The following is a 20,371-nucleotide window of genomic DNA, read 5'->3' on the forward strand; positions in this document are numbered from 1 at the left end:
GGCTCCCAGCATGCACTGCATCAATAATAAGTTATGAAGCTGAATTGTCTTTTTTTGTCTGAATTGCTGAATTTTTCTGCTTTATTTTTTGCTGTTGTTTTTCTTGTGACTTTTTAAGAGCTTGTTTTGTTGAGTTGATCTGTTTATCTGAATATTTTGTTGTCACCATTGTTGAGGTTTGTATGACGAGTGTTTATATTTAAATGTGTAATGTTTAAATAAATATTTGTACAAACGAGTCACCTTGTCTAATTTTTAATGCATCACACTAATATTTTTATCACATCAACTGCATTTAACAGATTTTCACATTTAATACCACTACCACTCTTGTTATGGCAATTCATTGAGAGCAGATGTCATATTTAGTGACAAAATTTAATGGTAGTTTTTTTTGTGATTTTATGGAAAACCATTTACCTCAGTATCTGCAGCTGACATTTTGGACTCTTCAGTCCATCAGAAAGAAGCTTCACCCCTGAATCCTGCAGGTCATTGTTACTGAAGTCCAGCTCTCTCAGGAACATGTTTGAGGATTGTAGAGCTGAAGACAAACTTTTACAGGAATGAGCGGTGAGATTACAGAACTGTAGCCTGTGTAGAGTACAAAACAAACAGTAATATAATGGGTTTATCAGGCAGGGTTCTGAAGCACAGATAACTTTTGACTGTATCTTTAACTGTAGTGATGTATTTGAGGCAAAAAAAAACAGATATATTCAATGATTATTGAATTTAAGAATTTAAGGCTATAGCACAAAATTAATTGTCTTCCTTTAGATTATAAAAGTGCAAAATGCTTCAATAATTCAACTCTTCATAAAGCATCTGACCTGTGTGGTTTACCCACTATTTTATGTAAAGATCAAATGATTCATTTAACCCTCTGGAGTCTGAGGCTGATTTGGGGCCTGGAGAAGTTTTGACATGCCCTGACATTTGTCCTTTTTTCAGTTGTTCATAAACATATTAATGGAAAAAGTGTCATTACACTGTATTCAGCACAAACTAGGCTACAATAATATGTGAGGAACATGTGTGCACATGTTTGTGTTTTTGAAGGAATAACATTTATGCGTGGTTATTGAAAAAACAAAAAACTTAAGTCACTGAAATAAGGCCAAAAATATATATTAAATCTGTGTTTACAATACTTTAGGGTATTGGAGGTTGTAAACTAGCCTGCGTCTCAATGTGCATACTATCCATCCTAAATAGTATGTGACACTAGTAATATTCAATACTATTTAGGGCGGATAGGGTGGACAGTATGCACATTGGGATGCAGGGCTAGAGTTTTTGCTTCAAAATTATGTAAAAATTATGCTGCCTACTCCTTCGTATAAAACAATACATTGATTTAGTTTTTGTAAGACACTTTTTGCCAAGAAACACAGTATGCGTGGAGGCGTGAATCACCACTGAATAATGGGCCATTCTCACCTGAGAAGACAAAAGAATTGGATAGTAATGAGCTGAAATGACTTGCATATTAATTAGGCATTTCAGTCAGGTAGGCTGTGAAAAAAACCTTCTGTGATGTCTCAAGCTCATCATGATATATGAAACATACAGAAAAATATTATTACAATATAAAGTAATGGTTTTATATTATACTTTAAAATATAATGTATTTCTGTGATGCAAAGAGTCTGAATATAGGCTTTTAGTTTAAAAGCATGCACATTTGGAGAAATATTGGATTCTCATATGCTTATGTCAATTTTCTATACAGAGGAGTTATATTTATTTAATATTCATTGTCATTACTATGAGCGCTGGTGTTTTCAATTCATCCTTGAAGTCGGAGGGCGCTCTCTGTGCATTTTTAGTCCACAAATTCATCTAAAAGAAGAAGAGGCTATTCCATGAATGGAGTTTCCAATTCATACTGCAGCCGGAGGGCGCTAAAGAAACAAAAACTCATCTAAAATTCATCTATAGAAGAAAAGAAAACAGGAACTAACTGCATGTCTTCTAGAGATCGCTAACCATGACTTTTACATCCAGATAAACACTTTTCAAGACAATAAATCCACGATTGAGACGATGAATGCATGTATTGCCTCTGAATTTGCGTCTGAATAACGCTGGCTCTGTGGGCGTGGCCGCATTAGCAGATAATGAGCTGAATCACGGACTTCTGACATGGCTCTCTTTTCATACAGATTACATAAACACAGAAGGTTTGTTTTCGATTTGACTTACATGATTTAAAACCTGACATCTTAACGTTTTTTTAGACATAAGTTTAATTTTTCTGTGATTAGTATTCACTAAGTTACAGTTCATTTTCTGAGAACTATCAGATTGGACTTCGTTCAGAGGGAGAGGAGAAATCATGCATCATGTTAGTTTTCTTTATTTTACAAAAAGCACAACATTTTGTTTTTACTCTGAGTGTATACAAATAAAAGAAGATATTCTATAGTTTCAATTGATATATTACTTATGTCTCTATGACAAAAAATGATGGAGTATTTTAAGTCTGTTTTGCTGCAATGTGAAAAAAACCCTGCAAAACGCGCCGGCGCATTTTCAGACCTCAGAGTGTTAATGATCCAGATGACCAAATCTGGATTATCAGTGCTCTGAATTAAACTACATATAATGTAGGTCACTAATTAAAGAATAACAGATAAAACAGTTATCATGGGGTTACTTAAAGGTTACTTTAACATCCTGTTACATTTTCAAGTCTAATGACTGATATTTTGTTGCGCACTACCATCCCTGTGATACTACACCATGAAATCCAGCAGTACTGTGATAATCAGGAACGCAGACTCACAGACATCAACAAACAGCACATGAAACTCATCAATGGTAACAATCAATTAAAATCTTTATGCTTCAGTGCATGCTGGGTAACAGCATAGTACAAAACTCATCAATAGCTCCCAGCATTCACTGCATCAATAATAAGTTATGAAGCTGAATTGTCTTAATTGTCTTTTTCCGCTTTTATTTTTGCTGTTGTTTTTCTTGTGACTTTTTAAGAGCTTGTTTTGTGATGTTGAGTTGATCTGTTTATCTGAATATTTTGTTGTCACCATTGTTGAGGTTCGTATGATGAGTGTTTATATCTAAATGTGTAATGTTTAAAAAATATTTGTATAAATTAATCACCTTGTCTAATTTTTAATGCATCACACTAATATTTTATCCCAACAACTGCATTTAATAGATTTTTACATTTAATGCCACAAACACTCTTCTATTTGGTTTATCATCAAACTATAAAACAGCACAAACTAAATTCATTATACAGTATGATCATGATTTGAAAGTGGAGTGATGTCAGTGTTTCTTACTGAGCTGATCTGGATTCTTTAACCACAGGCAGCAGCTTCTGAAGAACTTCATCTGCTGTATTTTGTTCTCCAATAAACGGTTTTAGATTGAAAACTTCCATCATCTGTTCTGATGTCAGCAACACATAAACCAGAGCTGACCACTGTGAAGAGGAGAGTTTGGTTTCTCCTATTTTTCCAGATTTCAGATAACGTTGGATCTCCTGCATCAGTGAATCATCACCCAGTTCATTCAGACAGTGGAACAGATTGATGGATCTCTCTGTAGAGGGATTCTCCCCAATCTTCTGTTTGATGTACTTAACTGTTTCCTCTTTGTTGTAGGAGCAGCTTCCTGTCTGTGTTATTAGTTTTTGTAAGAGAGTCTGATTGAACTCCAATGAGAGACCCAGAAGGAAACGCAGGAAAAGGTCCAGATGTCCATTATTACTCTTAAAGGCCTTATTTAGAGCTATATGATGCAACTCAGATAATGAATGATATTTCTTCTGGTTTGAAATTTTAGAAAAAAGTCTTTGTTTGTTTTTTTCAAACACATTTCTTTTCTTGTTTGTACAGTAAATGTGTGCATATAGAGCTGCTAGATGTTCCTGGATGCTCAAATGAACAAAGCAGAAGACTTTCCCCTGATACAAGCCCAACTCCTCTCTGAAGATCTGAGTGCACAATCCTGAGTACACTGATGCTTCTGTCGCATCAATGCCACACTCTCTCAGGTCTTCCTCATAGAATATCAGGTTTCCTTTCACAAGCTGCCGAAAAGCCAGTTTCCCCAGTTTGAGAATCATGTCTTCATCTTTCTTCTGATAGTCCTTCTCATGTTTGATGTTGGTCTGAATGATCAGGAAGTGTGTGTACATTTGAGTGAGAGTCTTGGGAATCTCTCCTCTCTTTGCTTTACTCAACATCTTCTCTAGAACAGTGGCTGAGATCCAGCAGAACACTGGGATGTGGCACATGATGTGAAGGCTTCTTGATGACTTCAGGTGTGAGATGATCCTGTCGGACAGACTCTGATCACTGATTCTCTTCCTGAAGTATTCCTCCTTCTGTGGCCCATTGAAGCCTCGTACCTCTGTCCCTCGATGGACACACTCAGAGGGGATGAGATCAGCTGCTGCTGGCCTGGAGGTGATCCAGATGAGAGAAGAGGGAAGCAGATTCCCCGCAATGAGGTTCATCAGCAGCTCATCCACTGAGGCTAATTCAGACATTTTACACAGTTTCACTTTGCTCTTAAATTTCAGAGACAGACGACACTCATCCAGACCATCAAAGATGAACAACACTTTATATTCTTCACTGGATATTTCCATTTCTTTGGTTTCAGGGAAAAATGCATGAAGAAGATCTGAAAGACTGAGTGTTTTGTCCTTCATCAAGTTCAGCTCTCTGAAAGGAAGTGGAAATATGAGCTGGACGTCCTGATTCTCTTTCCCTTCAGTCCAGTCCAGGATGAACTTCTGCACAGAGACTGTTTTTCCAATGCCAGCGACTCCCTTTGTCAGAACAGTTCTGATGGGTTTGTCTTGTCCAGGTAAAGGTCTAAAGATATCATTGCATTTGATCGGTGTGTCCTCTGTTCCTGCTCTCCTGGATTGTGTCTCAATCTGTCTCACCTCATGCTCATTATTGATCTCTCCACTTTCACTCTCTGTGATGTAGAGCTCTGTGTAGATCTCATTCAGGAGTGTTGGGTTTCCCTGCTTTGCTGTTCCTTCATTCAGACACTGAAACTTCTCCCTCAGGTTTGATCTAAATGTGTTGAGGCTGTAGGCTTTATGACTGCAAAATAAAAACTCCACATTATTACATGGTTTAATAAGCACAATGCCTAGTTCTGTATTATATATTCAAATTCAAATATCTGTTATAGAAATGATTTACCTGAGACCAGGCTGTGTATCTCCACTCTTTACATATATTGGCTGATCTATAGGCATGTCACTCTTCATAGACACACAGCTGGACTCTGGTTCTGATCTCTTCTGATGAACTGAGCTAAAACAGAGAGAGATTAATGTTAATATTTAAAATTAGTGTATTTAACAACTCATTTATTTACTTATCCTTAAATAAATCACTTTAAAGTGTGTTACATTATAAAGTAAAGATAAAAATACCCATAAAATTTTTGGGATGGGGTGAGGGGTGTTTGCTGTTATAAAACTAATAAAAATAATATTGAGAAAAATACCCACAAAAAAGCACAAGAATGTAATATCTTGTAGAAAATGCATTATAATATAAAATGACATACTATAATCATATTTTTTTATAGAAATATACCTGAGACCAGGCAGTGTATCTCCACTCTTAAACTCCATTGGATGATCCATAGACACATCACTCTTCATAGACACACAGCAGAACTCTGGTTCTGATCTCTTCTGATGAACTGAGCTAAGAGAGAGATTAATGTTAATATTTCAAATTACTGTTTTCAACAACTCATTTATTTATTTATCATTAAAAAATCAAGTTAAACGTTAAAGAGCACTTTATAATCATGTCCTTCCATATACAGTGGTATGCAAAAGTTTGTGAACCACTTGCAGAATCTGTGAAAATGTGAATAATTTTAACAAAATAAGAGAGATCATACAAATTGCATGTTGTTTTTTATTTAGTACTGTCCTGAGTAAGATATTTTACATAAAATATGTTTGCATTTAGTCCACAAGACAAAAAAAGTAGCTGAATTTATTAAAATAACCCCATTCATAAGTATGTGAACCATTGATTCTCAATACTGTGTGTGGTTACCTGATGATCTACGACTGTTTTTGTGTTTTGTGATGGTTGTTCATGAGTCTCTTGTTTGTCCTGAGCAGTTAAACTGAGCTCTGTTCTTCAGAAAAATCCTCCAGCTCCTGCAGATTCATCAGTTTTCCAGCATTTTTTACATATTTGAACCCTTTCCAGCAGTGACTGACTGATTTTGAGATCCATCTTTTCACACTGAGGACAACTGAGGGACTCAAACTCAACTATTAAAAAAGGTTCAAACATTCACTGATGCTCCAGAAGGAAACACGATGCATTAAGAGCTGAGGGGTGAAAACTTTTGAACAGGATGAAGAAGTCCAAATTTCTTACTTTGTTGATTTTTTTTTTTTCATTTAGTACTGCCCTTCGGAAGCATGTTTCCCGGAAGACAAATTAAGTACAATTTACCTTGATATTTGAATTCAAAAAGTTTTCACCCCCCGACTCTTAATGCATCGTGTTTCCTTCTGGAGCATCAGTGAATGTTTGAACCTTTTTTAATAGTTGAGTTTGAGTCCCTCAGTTGTCCTCAGTGTGAAAAGACAGATCTCAAAATCATTCAGTCATTGTTGGAAAGGGTTCAAATATGCAAAAAAAATGCTTGTAAACTGAAGAATCTGCAGGATCTGGAGGATTTTTCTGAAGAACAGAGTTAATTTTAACTGCTCAGAACAAACAAGAGACTCATGAACAACCATCACAAAAAAAAAAAAAAAAACATAAAAACAGTCGTGGATCATCAGGTAACCACACACAGTATGAAGAATCAATGGTTCCCAAACTTATGAATGGGGTTATTTTAATAAATTCAGCTACTTTTTTGTCTTGTGGACTAAATGTAAACATCTTTTATGTAAAATATCTTACTCAGGACAGTACTAAATAAAAAATAACATGCATTTTGTATGATCTCTCTTATTTTGTTAAAATTATTCACATTTTCACAGATTCTGCAAGTGGTTCACAAACTTTCGCATCAGCTGTATGTATATGTGTGTGTGGGGGGGGTATTAAATTATAAAGTTAAAAAAATAAAGATAAATACCTACAAAGAAAGCACAAAAGCACAAGAAGAATGTAATCTCTTGTACAAAATGCATTATAATATAAAATGACATACTATAATCATATTTTTTCATAGAAATATACCTGAGACCAGGCAGTGTATCTCCACTCTTAAACTCCATTGGATGATCCATAGACACATCACTCTTCATAGACACACAGCTGGACTCTGGTTCTGATCTCTTCTGATGAACTGAGCTAAGACAGAGCATCATTTATGATTACAATCATCAAAATAAGATAAGATCTCAAAAAAAAATTAATAAAAAGCACTCAAGGAGGCTTATTGTTTTCAATAAACGAAAAAAAAAAAAAAAAAAAAAAACATAGCCTACAGATTTTTTTTTTTTTTTTTTCTAGACAGTAATATAATGTATAACATTAAAGGCTATTTAATGTGTAAGTAAAAGTACCTGTGTCCTGGAAAATAATCTTCATTTCTGGATGTGTGTGTGTCATCCATGATGGATCTGAACAGGAAGTGACAAACAATCACAAAAACTAAATAATCAAACAGCCTTTATATCTCAGCTGAATGATCTTGAGAGCTGGAGAAGATCATTCACTCAAACACATAAGGTTAGTCAAGTAAACACAAATGATCTTTAGACTTTTGAAGAATCACAGTCTGCAGAAACACACAAGAGATGTTGTTCATTTTTTTTCAGGATGAATAATATCATACATACCGAAATCCTACAGCTTTTCAATTGAGTAGCTACACATAATTCCTGCCTAAACGTTTATAAGCGACTTTATTACAGATTTAAAGATATTCTGTCTGTTAAATAATCCATTCTGTCTGTTGAAATGAGAATGAGGAAACAACAGCTCTAAAGATTCACTTTCACTTGCATTTAGGACGAGACATGTCATGGGCTCCCAGAAAAACGTAAAACTATCCAGCACAAAACCAACTTTTGATTGGCCTTTGGGTTAGTTTTGTTGCATAGATCTGGCAACCCTACTCAATTTTATATCACAGTTGACAGCTGCAGGATTTACAAACAGCCTTAAAATAAACATTTTGATTTATTCTGTTTATAATTTATTTGGATGATTTTATCTTTACTAATTTATGTACATATGTGCATATTTAAATACTTAATCTGTATTTTATACCTCCGAAGTTACTGAATCTTTTTATATATAAGTAGCCGGTGTTATGAAATATTCGGTGTCTGAGATTTTCGGTGACACTGGGCGGAGCTTACATGAATATTCAAGAGTTTCCTGTTTAGAGTTAAAGCGCCACTGAAAATGTTAGTGCACGCTCTTCGGCTTACATTAAAGGTAATTAGCATATGTTTTAGCGTTAAGCGGAGTCAAGCTTATATTCTAACTGTTATTGATGCACAAGATTTTATATATAAGCTATATTGTGTTGTGTCTGTCATGTGTTAGCTATGTTTGATACAAACACAGCCAATGATTCGCTAGAGGTGTCATTAGGATTCGCTAAACGAGCCAATAGCGTTTTAAGTAGCCTATTTCTGTATTAGCTTGAGTCTTTTAAACATATAGTTTTAAAAGTTTGCCGAAATGTATGGTAGCATAATAATATTAATTGTAAACTCCTGTGGTGAAGGCAGCAGTGAACTTTCCTAGTTTTCAGAAGCACTTCTATCTGGGTAGACTTGAATTTCTATATGTAATATGTTTCAAAAATTGCACACATGCTAGAAAACATGTTAATGTACTTTAAATATAGTTTAATGACTATCCAAATAGGCCACGGTGAATTACGCATGTGATAACTAATATAATACCTATAGCCAATATTCTTTCATTCCCAAATATGACTTTTGCCAATAAATATCCCTGTACACCAGACAAAGCAGACACTTTTATTTTTCACTTTGTTTTGAACATGACAGTGTATTAAAAATGTTAATAATACATGTTTGTAGTAATGATATTTTATTATATATTTCAGATTGAATGTGTCAGTAGCAAAGGCTGGTATCACTGGGATCACAAGAGCAGACCAAACTTTCATCTGTCTGGGATCACAAGACCCTGTGTAAAGTGTGTTAAAGTGTGTTTAAATACAAGTGTTTTTGCTAATTAAATATGTCATATGTCGTGACTTCTCATTTGTGAATAAAATTCCAACACAGAATCAGTTGCTCTTTTTTATTCAGAATGAAACTACTCTCATTATTTACTTTCATCTTAGATATTACAGATATGCAAATGACTACATGGCTATTTTTTTATCTGCTAAATAAACGTAATTTAAAATTGTTATGGAAAGCTTGTAGAATATAACTAAAACATTTCATTGTGAATTTACTGCAGGTTTGATCATTTAGTTTCATATATAGTTTCATATCAATGTTAAACTGAATCCTGATTCACAGTGCTTCATGTTTTTTCCACATTAAAAATTGTTTTTGTCAATGAAATGCATCTTTTTGTGCGAAAAAAGATCGAGAATGTTTCCTTATAATATGAAAAAAATAACACTTAACTTTAGGATTTAATAAAGTCTCTTTAAAAATATTTACCAACTGAGCAAGCAATTAATAAATGACAGAACAATCACAGTATGTATATATGTCTGATTATCCACATAACAATAATATTCCTCATACTCCTCATACAATTGTCTTCTCCATATAGCCTAAATATTTTTTAAATAAAACCTGCATTAGTAACTTTTAGTTTTGTAGCTGATCAATTTAACCACTTGTAATTCAATTTTAACATTTTAATTGTTGTGGAAAGCGCATTAAAATAAAACCTTGTGAAAGTGCTGCAGGGAAGCTAATATCACTGTCTCATCATGTTTCTGTTCATATATAGAGCATTGTGCGTTTTGCAGAAAAGGATAAAGAAGGTTTACATTAATTAATGCAAGTCAAAAACATAAACGGAACATAAATATAACTCTCAATGTGTTTTCAAAATAATAATGTCTGGTTAAAGTTATGCAGGCTATCTGAGAAAGCAATAGGGAATGACACAATCACAACTGAAACTTTTATTATGCAACCACAGATACATTTATACAAGTTATCTTCTCAAACGAACTAAAATAAAATCAAAACAGTTCTAGCCTACTAAAACAAACAAAATCGATGTTGGCTAATTTCCTAATGATAGACCACCAGTGACTGTAATCACTACTAAAGTATATCTCACGACACAATGTAACCTACAAACAATTGAGCATACATAAACGTTATTAATAAAAAAAGAATCATAAATTCATTCGACGCGGAAACACAATCACGTTACAGAAAACGGTTCTGTGATCCAAGGACAGTCCACTAACATTTTCAGTGGCGCTTTAACTCAAAACAGGAAACTCGTAAATATTCATGTAAGCTCCGCCCAGTGTCACCGAAAATCTCAGACACAGAATATTTCATAACACCGGTGAAGTGGCTACTTGTAGGTGTGGCCAGGTAGGTAGTTATTCGGCCTGAAGGGGGGCCTGTAGCCGTCCATTCGATCTTTTGTCTGGCTTGTTCGTACGGAGACCCGAACATACGGAAGCCCTAAACGGCCATGGGTTATTATTATTATTTATTTTTTTTCTATCTTGTTTTCTCGTGATGGTTAGTGATGCGGCCGCGAAGGGCACTTTCACTTCCCACTCTAAGTCCCACTGGTTATCGTCACGTTCTGGCTGCTAGATGCATGACACACAGTTTCACTACCGCAATAGTTCGGTGTGATACTAAACTTATTGCTTATTAAAGGCAGGGTAGGTAAAAAATGTATAAAAAAACTTTTTTTCAAAATTTGTTTAAACTTTATTTATATATCAATACATAATTAAAATGTAAGTACTCTGAAAAAGAAAGTATAAAAATCGAGTGTCTGTAGACCTCTCACGACTGTTTTAAAGACAGCTCATTATTTCCATTCACTCCACCCCCTCCCTTCTGGGCTCCTTCCAAAGCCACGCCCCCAAAACGCATGAACGTGCGACTCCGACCACTGAGCTGGGCTGTGTTTCCCAAAAGCATCGTAAGCTTAAGTTGATCGTAGCTCCATTGAAACCAATGGAGCTACGATCATCTTAGGCTTACGATGCTTTTGGGAAACGCTACCCTGGAAGACGCATTATTTACCTGAGACGAGCGGAGAGGAAGGAGCACAGTGCATGTAGTGACATCATGTCAGAATCACATGTAATAAAAATAACTTTATAATTATGAAGATAAACAAACAAGATGTATTTTAGTACTCACTATCAAGCTAGCATATTGATATTGGTAAAGTTTAAAATATATATTTTTTGATTCGCTAACGAGCTAGTTATCTATAAGGCAAAGCTAAAAACAGGTTGCATGATACACGTTTTTCCATTACCATCATTTACACTGTGATGAAGATGAATTTCGTGTAAGATTCATAACATATACGTTGTTCTACAGATAAACAGAGTAACATACACTCAAATATCAACTCACAACTGCATTGCAGACACAAAATAATAACACACACATACAACAAAGTGTGTACGACACACACAGATACAAGATAAAGACATCAGTAAACATAGGTAGAGAATATAAAAACAAAACAAAGGCGAAAAAAAACGTGCAGGTAAGCTTACAGGTGAACATGGTAAAAGAGTTAGACAGAGGGTAAATATAGTTCTAAGAAAAGTTCCTAGATGCGGAGTAACGTTAGGCCTACTATCTGTTAAACATGTATTTAGTTATCTAAAGCAAAATTATGCACAATTCAACACTATAGCTATCATCTTGAGCTAAGCCTATAGATTATTTATCGTCTCTACAACGGCTCGCTGAGTAATGTTATGTTAGCTATATTACGCAGCTACGTGTGCTAATGACACATGCTTCATGAACAAATAAACAAAAAAATATGTATGATCAAAATACAAAAAGAAAGATTTACCTGTCCAGCAGAAATAAAGCCATCAAGGAGTCACTTTTCAGCCCCTTGAGTTCCCTCAGTTCTCGCCATCGCTGGAAAGCCACGCCGATATTAACTCGCGTTTTATTTCTTTGTTTATCCAAAGACTTTTTGTTCATTGCCTTTTCTTGTACTGTTACTGTCTTCCTTTTTTGCCTGGTTTGCCTTCACTAACTGCATAGGCCGGTACTGTGAATTTTGCTTGCTGTTTCTCTGCCATTGTTTTGGTATTCCTAGGATCCATGCCTCTTGAATTCCCCAAATCAAACGTGCGCACGCAAGTGGGCAGGTCATGTGTGGCAAAAGGGTGGTTGCCATGGTTGCGAGAGAGTGACAGTCGCCTAAGCCAGTCCTATGTTTCGTCCCGGATGGAAATAATGAGCTGTGTCTAATACAGATTAAACGGTCTAGAGTCACTCGATTTTTATACTCTTTTTATCAGAGTTCTTACATTTTAATTATGCATGTATATATATAGAAAGTTTAAACAAATTGGAACAAAATTTTTTACCTACCCTGCCTTTAAAACAAATTTTGATGTCACAGTATAGTATTCTGTTTGCACCTTACTGTGTATCTTTAAGACGCTATTTTAATCATCGCAGTTTCAGTGTTCGTTTACTTCACTATGTCACTCAATGTATAGCCTATTGATAAGAATTAGCCTATGATTTATAGCCTATGTACGGTGTTCATATTAGGACTTCTTCACACCTTGGTCATACAACGAAAAGAAGTCATGCCTCAGACTAAAAGGCTTCAGTCATCGGACAAAACGGCATCGCGCCTCAGACTGAAAGGCTTCAGGTCTCAGGAAAAACGACGTCAGGTTTCAGGTCTCGTACAATTAGGCATCGAACTAAACAGACTCAGACAAAAAGGCATCAGACAAAACGGCCTCAGACTAAAAGGCATTAAAAGGCATCAGATGAAACTTACTTAGAAAGAAGCGAATTGCCCCGCCTCAATGTGATGTCACGTGCACGCAGTTTTCTGTTAAATGTTACGGTCACTAACCTGTATAAAACATATCCCACTGAGATTATTTTGTAAATTTGTATTATTCACTAGTTTTATTTGCATGTAGGCTATAAAAAGTTAGCAAAATAACACATTGCAACTAGCTTGCATTGCAAACTATCGTGAACACATACGAAAATTAACCATGGTTAAAAGTGTGTGACTATGATTTTTTTTTTTTTGTCGGATTGATAGGCTATTTGTATAACAATAATTTTACTATAAATACCTTAAACAATAGTATAGCAAAACCATGGTTAATTTGTGTTTACCATGGTTAACTACAATAGCCATTTTGTTTTATTGTAGTAAACCCATGGTTAATTTTTATAAGAGAGGTAAAAAAAATATTTCGAGCTATTTGAATGCGTTGTTTTAAGTACAGCTGCTTTGTGTACAGAGGTTACCAAGGAAACGGCTTTATTTCTGCTGTTCCAGCGCCACCTACTGTCAGAGAGTCGATTAGGCAAGGCAAGGCAAGGCAATTTTATTTATTTAGCATATTTCATATATAATGGTAATTCAAAGTGCTTTACATAAAAAGGAAATAAATACATAAGAATAAAAATGGAATGCATAAAAAATAACAATAAAAACAGAATACCACTATCTGGTTGGAAGAGTCACATTTACATTTTCATTCAGCCCGTTGCTGTTTTTCTGCAGACCAATGTGAAAATCAGCATGTTCTTTTCTGTTCTTTTCTTTTCTTATTCGCCAAGGGATTACATAAATAGCCTACACGAATACCATCAACAGATAGATTCTACATAATTAACATGCACGCATACCCCTTACATTAATTTGGGAATAGTAACAGTAAAGAAAAAGACAACTGAAGGACGACATATGATGGGATAAAAGCCAATAGAAAGTTAGGCTATAGAAAAAAAAAAAAAAAAGAAAAAGAAAAAAAAGATGCCTTTTAGTCTCTGTTTCATCCGATGCCTTTTCGTCTGAAGCCTTTTGGTCTGAGGCTGTTTAGTTCGATGCCTAATTGTACGAGACCTGAAACCTGACGTCGTTTTTCCTGAGACCTGAAGCCTTTCAGTCTGAGGCGCGATGCCGTTTTGTCCGATGACTGAAGCCTTTTAGTCTGAGGCATGACTCCTTTTCGTTGTATGACCGAGGTGTGAGTAAGTCCTAATATGAACACCGTACCTATGTCATTTAATTCAGTGATAGTGTGTAACCTATTGTATTTTCTACATTTCTTTGTAGGAAACAACACACATACACATAAACACTCTTCCCAAAGCATCTCAAGATTGTTTTAGCCTATATCAACTGGATTAAAGTTTTGTATTTTGGAAATCTGGAGTATTGCAACTCTTTTTAATGGAAGAGCTAGGAGGAAGATAGTTTAACGCACATAATATCACATTCTATCCCACATGACGAATAAAAATAAACAAACACATTATGTAATATAATTTTATTTCAAGTGAATGAGGAATGTGAATTTAATCCAAGCATCTTTAAAAGTTTTTAGAATTATAGAATAATCTGGCATCTTTCTGAAGGCACTCTGTCTGCACTTGAATGCTCTGTTGATTATTAAACATGTTAATTACACAAATAAATACATTTATTGAACAGTGATTGATTAGCCTATATGTCAGTTGTCATCAGTGTGAAAATATGGATCTAAAAAATTATACACTGCTGGGAAGGGTTAAAATATGCAGAAGATGCTGGAAAACCAAAGAATGGAGGATTTTTTCTGAGGAACTGTGGGCAGAACAGGACAAACATGGGATTTATCATAAAAACCATCATGTAATGAAACATTACTGAGAATCAAAATTAAATTAAGTGTATGTAAACTTTTGAACTGCTTCATTTGTGCAAATGCAGCTATTATTATATTTTGTGGATTATTATACATTTGTTGCAGATTCTGTAAGGTGTGTGTAAATTATGACTTCAAATAGGCTACTATACAACAAAGAGTGCAATATGCTGATAAAATATTTTAGAGCTGAGAATAACTGAGCAAAACTGTTTTATATTTTACTAGAATAGTTACATATTTTTACATATACCTGCCACTAACAGAGGAAAAATAGCATAGTAAAAGTACAGATACATTGCTTAAACTTTACTCAAGTAAAAGTAAACCGTTTTCAAACTACTTTAAATAGTACAATTTCTGATTAAAAACTACTTAATTACAGTAACATGAGTGTTTGTAATGTGTTTCTTCAGACTCATGTATATGATGGACTTGTGCATGACATCATCACTTGTAATGACTATATTCAGCCGGCAGAGGGCAGCCTTCAACTGCTTCAGGCAGTCAGTTCAGAGAGGATGTGTTGACTCTTGAATGCCTCTAGAGGTCTCCAGATAGCCTGTTAACAAGAAACATAAAATAAAACCTCAAAGCAGGATCCTGTAATCACTCACTCTTAAATGTTATAGTGTGTGTGTGTGTGTGTGTGTGTGTGTGTGTGTGTGTGTGTGTGTGTGTGTGTGTGTGTGTGTGTGTGTGTGTGTGTGGCGTGTTAGATGTAGTAAGATGTCAGGTAAGTAGTATAGACTATTACTGTATGAAAAGTTTTATATTTATAATGTTTATATCTTGGTGACAGTTTATATCATGAAATAGTTATTTTGGCTGGAAATTGCAAGTGCATATTAATTGCACATTAAGAGTATTACAAATAAAAAAGTTTCAGTCAGAACTGGAAATGAATATGCTGCTAGCATCAGATCATATTGGAAGAAAGGCAGTTTGAGCTAATGACGGTGTGTAATGAATGCTAATGATGGCATATTAATACATATTAATCCATGATGAAGAAGAATGAAGCGGTATATAACACGAGGCTTGTGATGTCACGTTTGTGTTCATGCCAGTCCTGCTTCACTCCTGACCGAAAGTCCAATCTGTCACATTGTCTCAGTCTGCAGGGTACTGCCAATCGTTTACAGCTCACAATTTATTACACTATTAACTTTTACTGCCAGTCCACCTCTTCATACAATGAAGCAAGGCCACCGGAGCCTGAATCATAAAAATGAGATCTGTCATCTTCACAGAGCACATGTAGCCCATGTGTGCATGTGTTTCAGGTTCACGCTTGATACTGTGTGGATCAAGTCTCATCATTAGTAATATACACAGTGGAAAAAAAGGCCTACTGAAGGTATAATATGTATGGAGCCCCTAAAGTGACCTGCAAAAATAATACCTCTAATACCTCTGCCTTTAACACATCCTCTGTGAAGGCCGAGAATCTGCACTGTGAAACGGGCTGATGGCACAATATGGCAAAGTGCTCAAATTTTGGATTTCTTTAGAGCAGTTTGTCTAGTATGAGGGTGAATCTAGCTACTTATTCATTTGTCATTTATTAAAGCATAAGCCTGCTTTATATAATGAGACGTTTTCTAAAGTCCTTTATGTCTATGGCTCTGTTCATGATAAGCGCTGTTAGAACTGAAGAAACAGCCTTTCTCCGTCACCTGTAAGGATGCGATTTTTGTGTACTAAACAGTGTGAATGTACTGACATTTTTGAAAAAAACACATTTTTACATTGCTTTTCCATTGTTTTCCTTGTAAACATGCGCTGGACACCCAGAGGTGCTGTTGTTGCAGTCAGTGTTGCCAAATGCTTTCAATTAAAAGTAGCTAAAACTTGTAGCTAAATGTCACTAGATGACATCATAATGGCAAATTCATTGATCTATATAAATATGAATATAGTTCAGAGGGCAAAATAAGAATCTAGACAAGGTTTGTCCAAGAAGTTGCTAGATTTGTCCCTAAAATTTTGAAAAAGTCTAAAAAGTGGCGAGGAAGTCACTAAATCTAGTGACAAAATCGCTAAATTCTGGTATTTTGTAGTTGTTCCATCTTCGTTTTCTGCTGTGAAACAACGGCCGGGGTCAGTGTTGCCACCTTGTGGGACAACTGATTTGTGCAAAACAAATTCAATGCTTTGTGTTTTGTTTTTTTTGTTTTTTGTTTTTTTATAACAATAACAATAATACAGAAGCAACACCAAAACAAAAACAACAACATTTTATATATATATATATATATATATATATATATATATATATATATATATATATATATATATATATATATATATTCAATTATTTTTTTATTATATGAAATAAAATTTTTCACAAATAGTCCTAAAAGCAGAGCAAATTCTAACAGTTCTTATAGCTTTCTTATTAGCAGATACTGAGGTCACATTGAACTAATTTTCCATTTCTCAGGCGAGACGCATACAGTACACTATTCTGGTGACGATATTTGTGTATATTTATTGCATAAGTATGTATACTTTGGGCTTAACACTCTGAGGTCTGAAAACGCGCCGTATGCAGTATGAAACGCTGCAGTATGAATTGGAAACTCCATTCATGGAATAGCCTCTTCTTCTTTTAGATGAATTTGTGGACTAAAAATGCACAGAGAGCGCCCTCCGACTTCAAGGATGAATTGAAAACACCAGCGCTCATAGTAATGACAATGAATATTAAATAACTCCTCTGTATAGAAAATTGACATAAGCATATGAGAATCCAATATTTCTCCAAATGTGCATGCTTTTAAACTAAAAGCCTATATTCAGACTCTTTGCATCACAGAAATACATTATATTTTAAAGTATAATATAAAACCATTACTTTATATTGTAATAATATTTTTCTGTATGTTTCATATATCATGATGAGCTTGAGACATCACAGAAGGTTTTTTTCACAGCCTACCTGACTGAAATGCCTCATTAATATGCAAGTCATTTCAGCTCATTACTATCCAATTCTTTTGTCTTCTCAGGTGAGAATGGCCCATTATTCAGTGGTGATTCACGCCTCCACGCATACTGTGTTTCTTGGCAAAAAGTGTCTTACAAAAACTAAATCAATATATTGTTTTATATGAAGGAGTAGGCAGCATAATTTTTACATAATTTTGAAGCAAAAACTCTAGTTTACAACCTCCAATACCCTAAAGTATTGTAAACACAGATTTACTATACTTTTTTTGGCCTTATTTCAGTGACTTAAGTTTTTTGTTTTTTCAATAACCACGCATAAACATTATTCCTTCAAAAACACAAACATGTACATACATGTTCCTCACATATTATTGTAGCCTAGTTTGTGCTGAATACAGTGTAATGACACTTTTGTCATTTATATGTTTATGAACAACTGAAAAAAGCACAAATGTCAGGGCATGTCAAAACTTCTCCAGGCCCCAAATCAGCCTCAGACTCCAGAGGGTTAAAGCGGGTTTTGAATGCTTCTTATACGCATGCGCGCTCACCCAGAGTGTTTGGTAGCTCAGACCTCATTAAGAATTTCTCCTGGCTGTGAGAGCTAATTAACCTAATTTGAGCAGCACCAGCACAGACACAGATGAACCCAAGGGCCTGTTCTGCGTTTTTCAAATTAAGAGGGCTTCACTTTTTCCAGTGTCTGCATGGAGTCATTAGGAGAAGGGTTTGTGGGAAAAAGAAACTGAACAGCGAGCAAGTCATATCAAAGCACATCCCTAATTCAGTTGAATCTCGGCGAACACCACAAATTGATTCTGCTGCACATGCTTAATATGAGTAATTTTCCAATTCTTTAACTCTGAGGTCCAATCTGGTGCTGAATAATAAATGCTGACACAGGGGCTGGTTTAACATTAACACTCATTAGCAAATGGCACAAATCATTAAACCAAAGCCATGCTAACCTGTAATGTTAATAGGACACCATTTAGTGAGGTGACATTGAAGATTATGCCTCATTTATTTATATCGTGGCCAGAATCTTTTAATGCATCAGATTTCATAAAGAGAATTGAGGTGTAGATGGGGGGGATTTCCAGCTGTCACTGTGCCATATTGCAGATGTCAGAAAGACACCAGACACCCCCACCTGTCACTCTCATTTTTATGTTGAGCCCCTCTGTTTCCATGGCAACCACTATTTCCTTTTATCATTTTTTTTTTTTTTCTTTTAATTATTTTTATGTACTCATTTATTGATTTGTTGGAAGATGGCAGGGAATGAATCACAGCTTTGTTTCTTGTTAAAATTTACTAGAAATAAATGCATTAACTGAAATGAACAATGAGCAATACATTTATTACTGTATTTATTCATTCATTGTTCACGTTAGCTCACAGTGCATTAACTAATGTTAAGAAATACAACAACAACAAAAAAAGTTATAGAAGTTTAAGTTTATTATTATGAAAAATGCATAAAAATACTATTTTTAAATTTTATATGAAATATATATTTTCCAAAACATGTTTTACTCAAAAATTGTGAGAAAATCAAAACTAAAAATCTAAACAAGTTGTATTCCAAATTTGAGGGTGATAACTCAAAAAATTATCTTTCAGTAAGATTTTGTTTGGGTGCAGTACCAAACGCTTCCACTAGATGAAATTCGCTTCCCATTCATTTCAATACAAGTGTGACTGTGACCATTTAAACTTTTTGTTTGCATATTAAAGGGGTGGTTGATTATGATTTCACTTTTTTAACTTTAGTTAGTGTGTAATGTTGCTGTTTGAACATAAACAACATCTGCAAAGTTATGACGTTCAAAGTTCAATGCAAAGAGAGATATTTTCTTTTACAGAAATCACTTTTTAATGACTACAACAAACAGCTGGTAAGGACTACAACGAGCTTCTTCCTGGGTTAGTGACATCACAAACCCCAAAATGTACATAAACCCCGCCCCCTAGAACACACAACAAAGGGGGCGGGGTCATGTTGGGCTGCTTTAGAGAAGAGGAAGAGTTGTTGTAGTAGAGTGTTGTTGTCATGCCGTCATTTTACACCGGACTGCTTCACAAACGAGGGTCAATTCAACACAAAAGATGAACATGACGGCACATGCTAGTGGATGAGTTGAATCAACTCCACAGCAACTACATCAATTTATCCACTAACCATTCAGAAACGTCTAAAAGTTGTAACTTCTTCCTGAGTCTCTCCATCAGTGTCGACTCCGGTTTGAACAATGTAAGGCTGAACACCGTTACTGACAATCCTCATTTTGGCTGTGTGAGATTCTCCTGCTTTGTTGTTGTTGAGCTGTTAAAGCTCCGCCCTCTTCTGGAAAGGGGGCGGGGAGCAGCAGCTCATTTGCATTTAAAGGGACACACACAAAAACAGGGTGGAACACATTTCTTTTTTGTGATGTTTTTTAGCCTTGCAGAGAGTCTTCCAGAATATTCCTGGAAGCACTAAATTAAATCAGACTATTCTATGGGAACATTGGTGCTTCCAGAAAACTCTTTAATGCTGCTTTTGCAACAGGGC

At 35.1% G+C, this 20,371-nt stretch overlaps 1 protein-coding gene across 1 annotated transcript in view; it reads right to left on the reverse strand.

The window, feature by feature from the left end:
- Window positions 1–7,982, reverse strand: part of LOC125251964 (NACHT, LRR and PYD domains-containing protein 3-like) — a 37,829-nt gene extending 29,847 nt beyond the window's left edge. The window contains exons 1-7 of the mRNA XM_048165020.1: window positions 7,838–7,982; window positions 7,562–7,618; window positions 7,233–7,346; window positions 5,604–5,717; window positions 5,202–5,315; window positions 3,315–5,099; window positions 421–594 (exon numbers count right to left, since the gene is read on the reverse strand). Coding sequence (XP_048020977.1) covers window positions 421–594; window positions 3,315–5,099; window positions 5,202–5,315; window positions 5,604–5,717; window positions 7,233–7,346; window positions 7,562–7,611 — 2,351 coding nt within the window. The 5' untranslated portion in view covers window positions 7,612–7,618; window positions 7,838–7,982. The remainder of the gene's footprint in view (window positions 1–420; window positions 595–3,314; window positions 5,100–5,201; window positions 5,316–5,603; window positions 5,718–7,232; window positions 7,347–7,561; window positions 7,619–7,837) is intronic.
- Between the last annotated feature and the right edge of the window lie 12,389 nt (window positions 7,983–20,371).

The sequence above is a fragment of the Megalobrama amblycephala genome, linkage group LG17, assembly GCF_018812025.1.
Source record: "Megalobrama amblycephala isolate DHTTF-2021 linkage group LG17, ASM1881202v1, whole genome shotgun sequence".
Lineage (NCBI taxonomy): Eukaryota > Metazoa > Chordata > Actinopteri > Cypriniformes > Xenocyprididae > Megalobrama > Megalobrama amblycephala.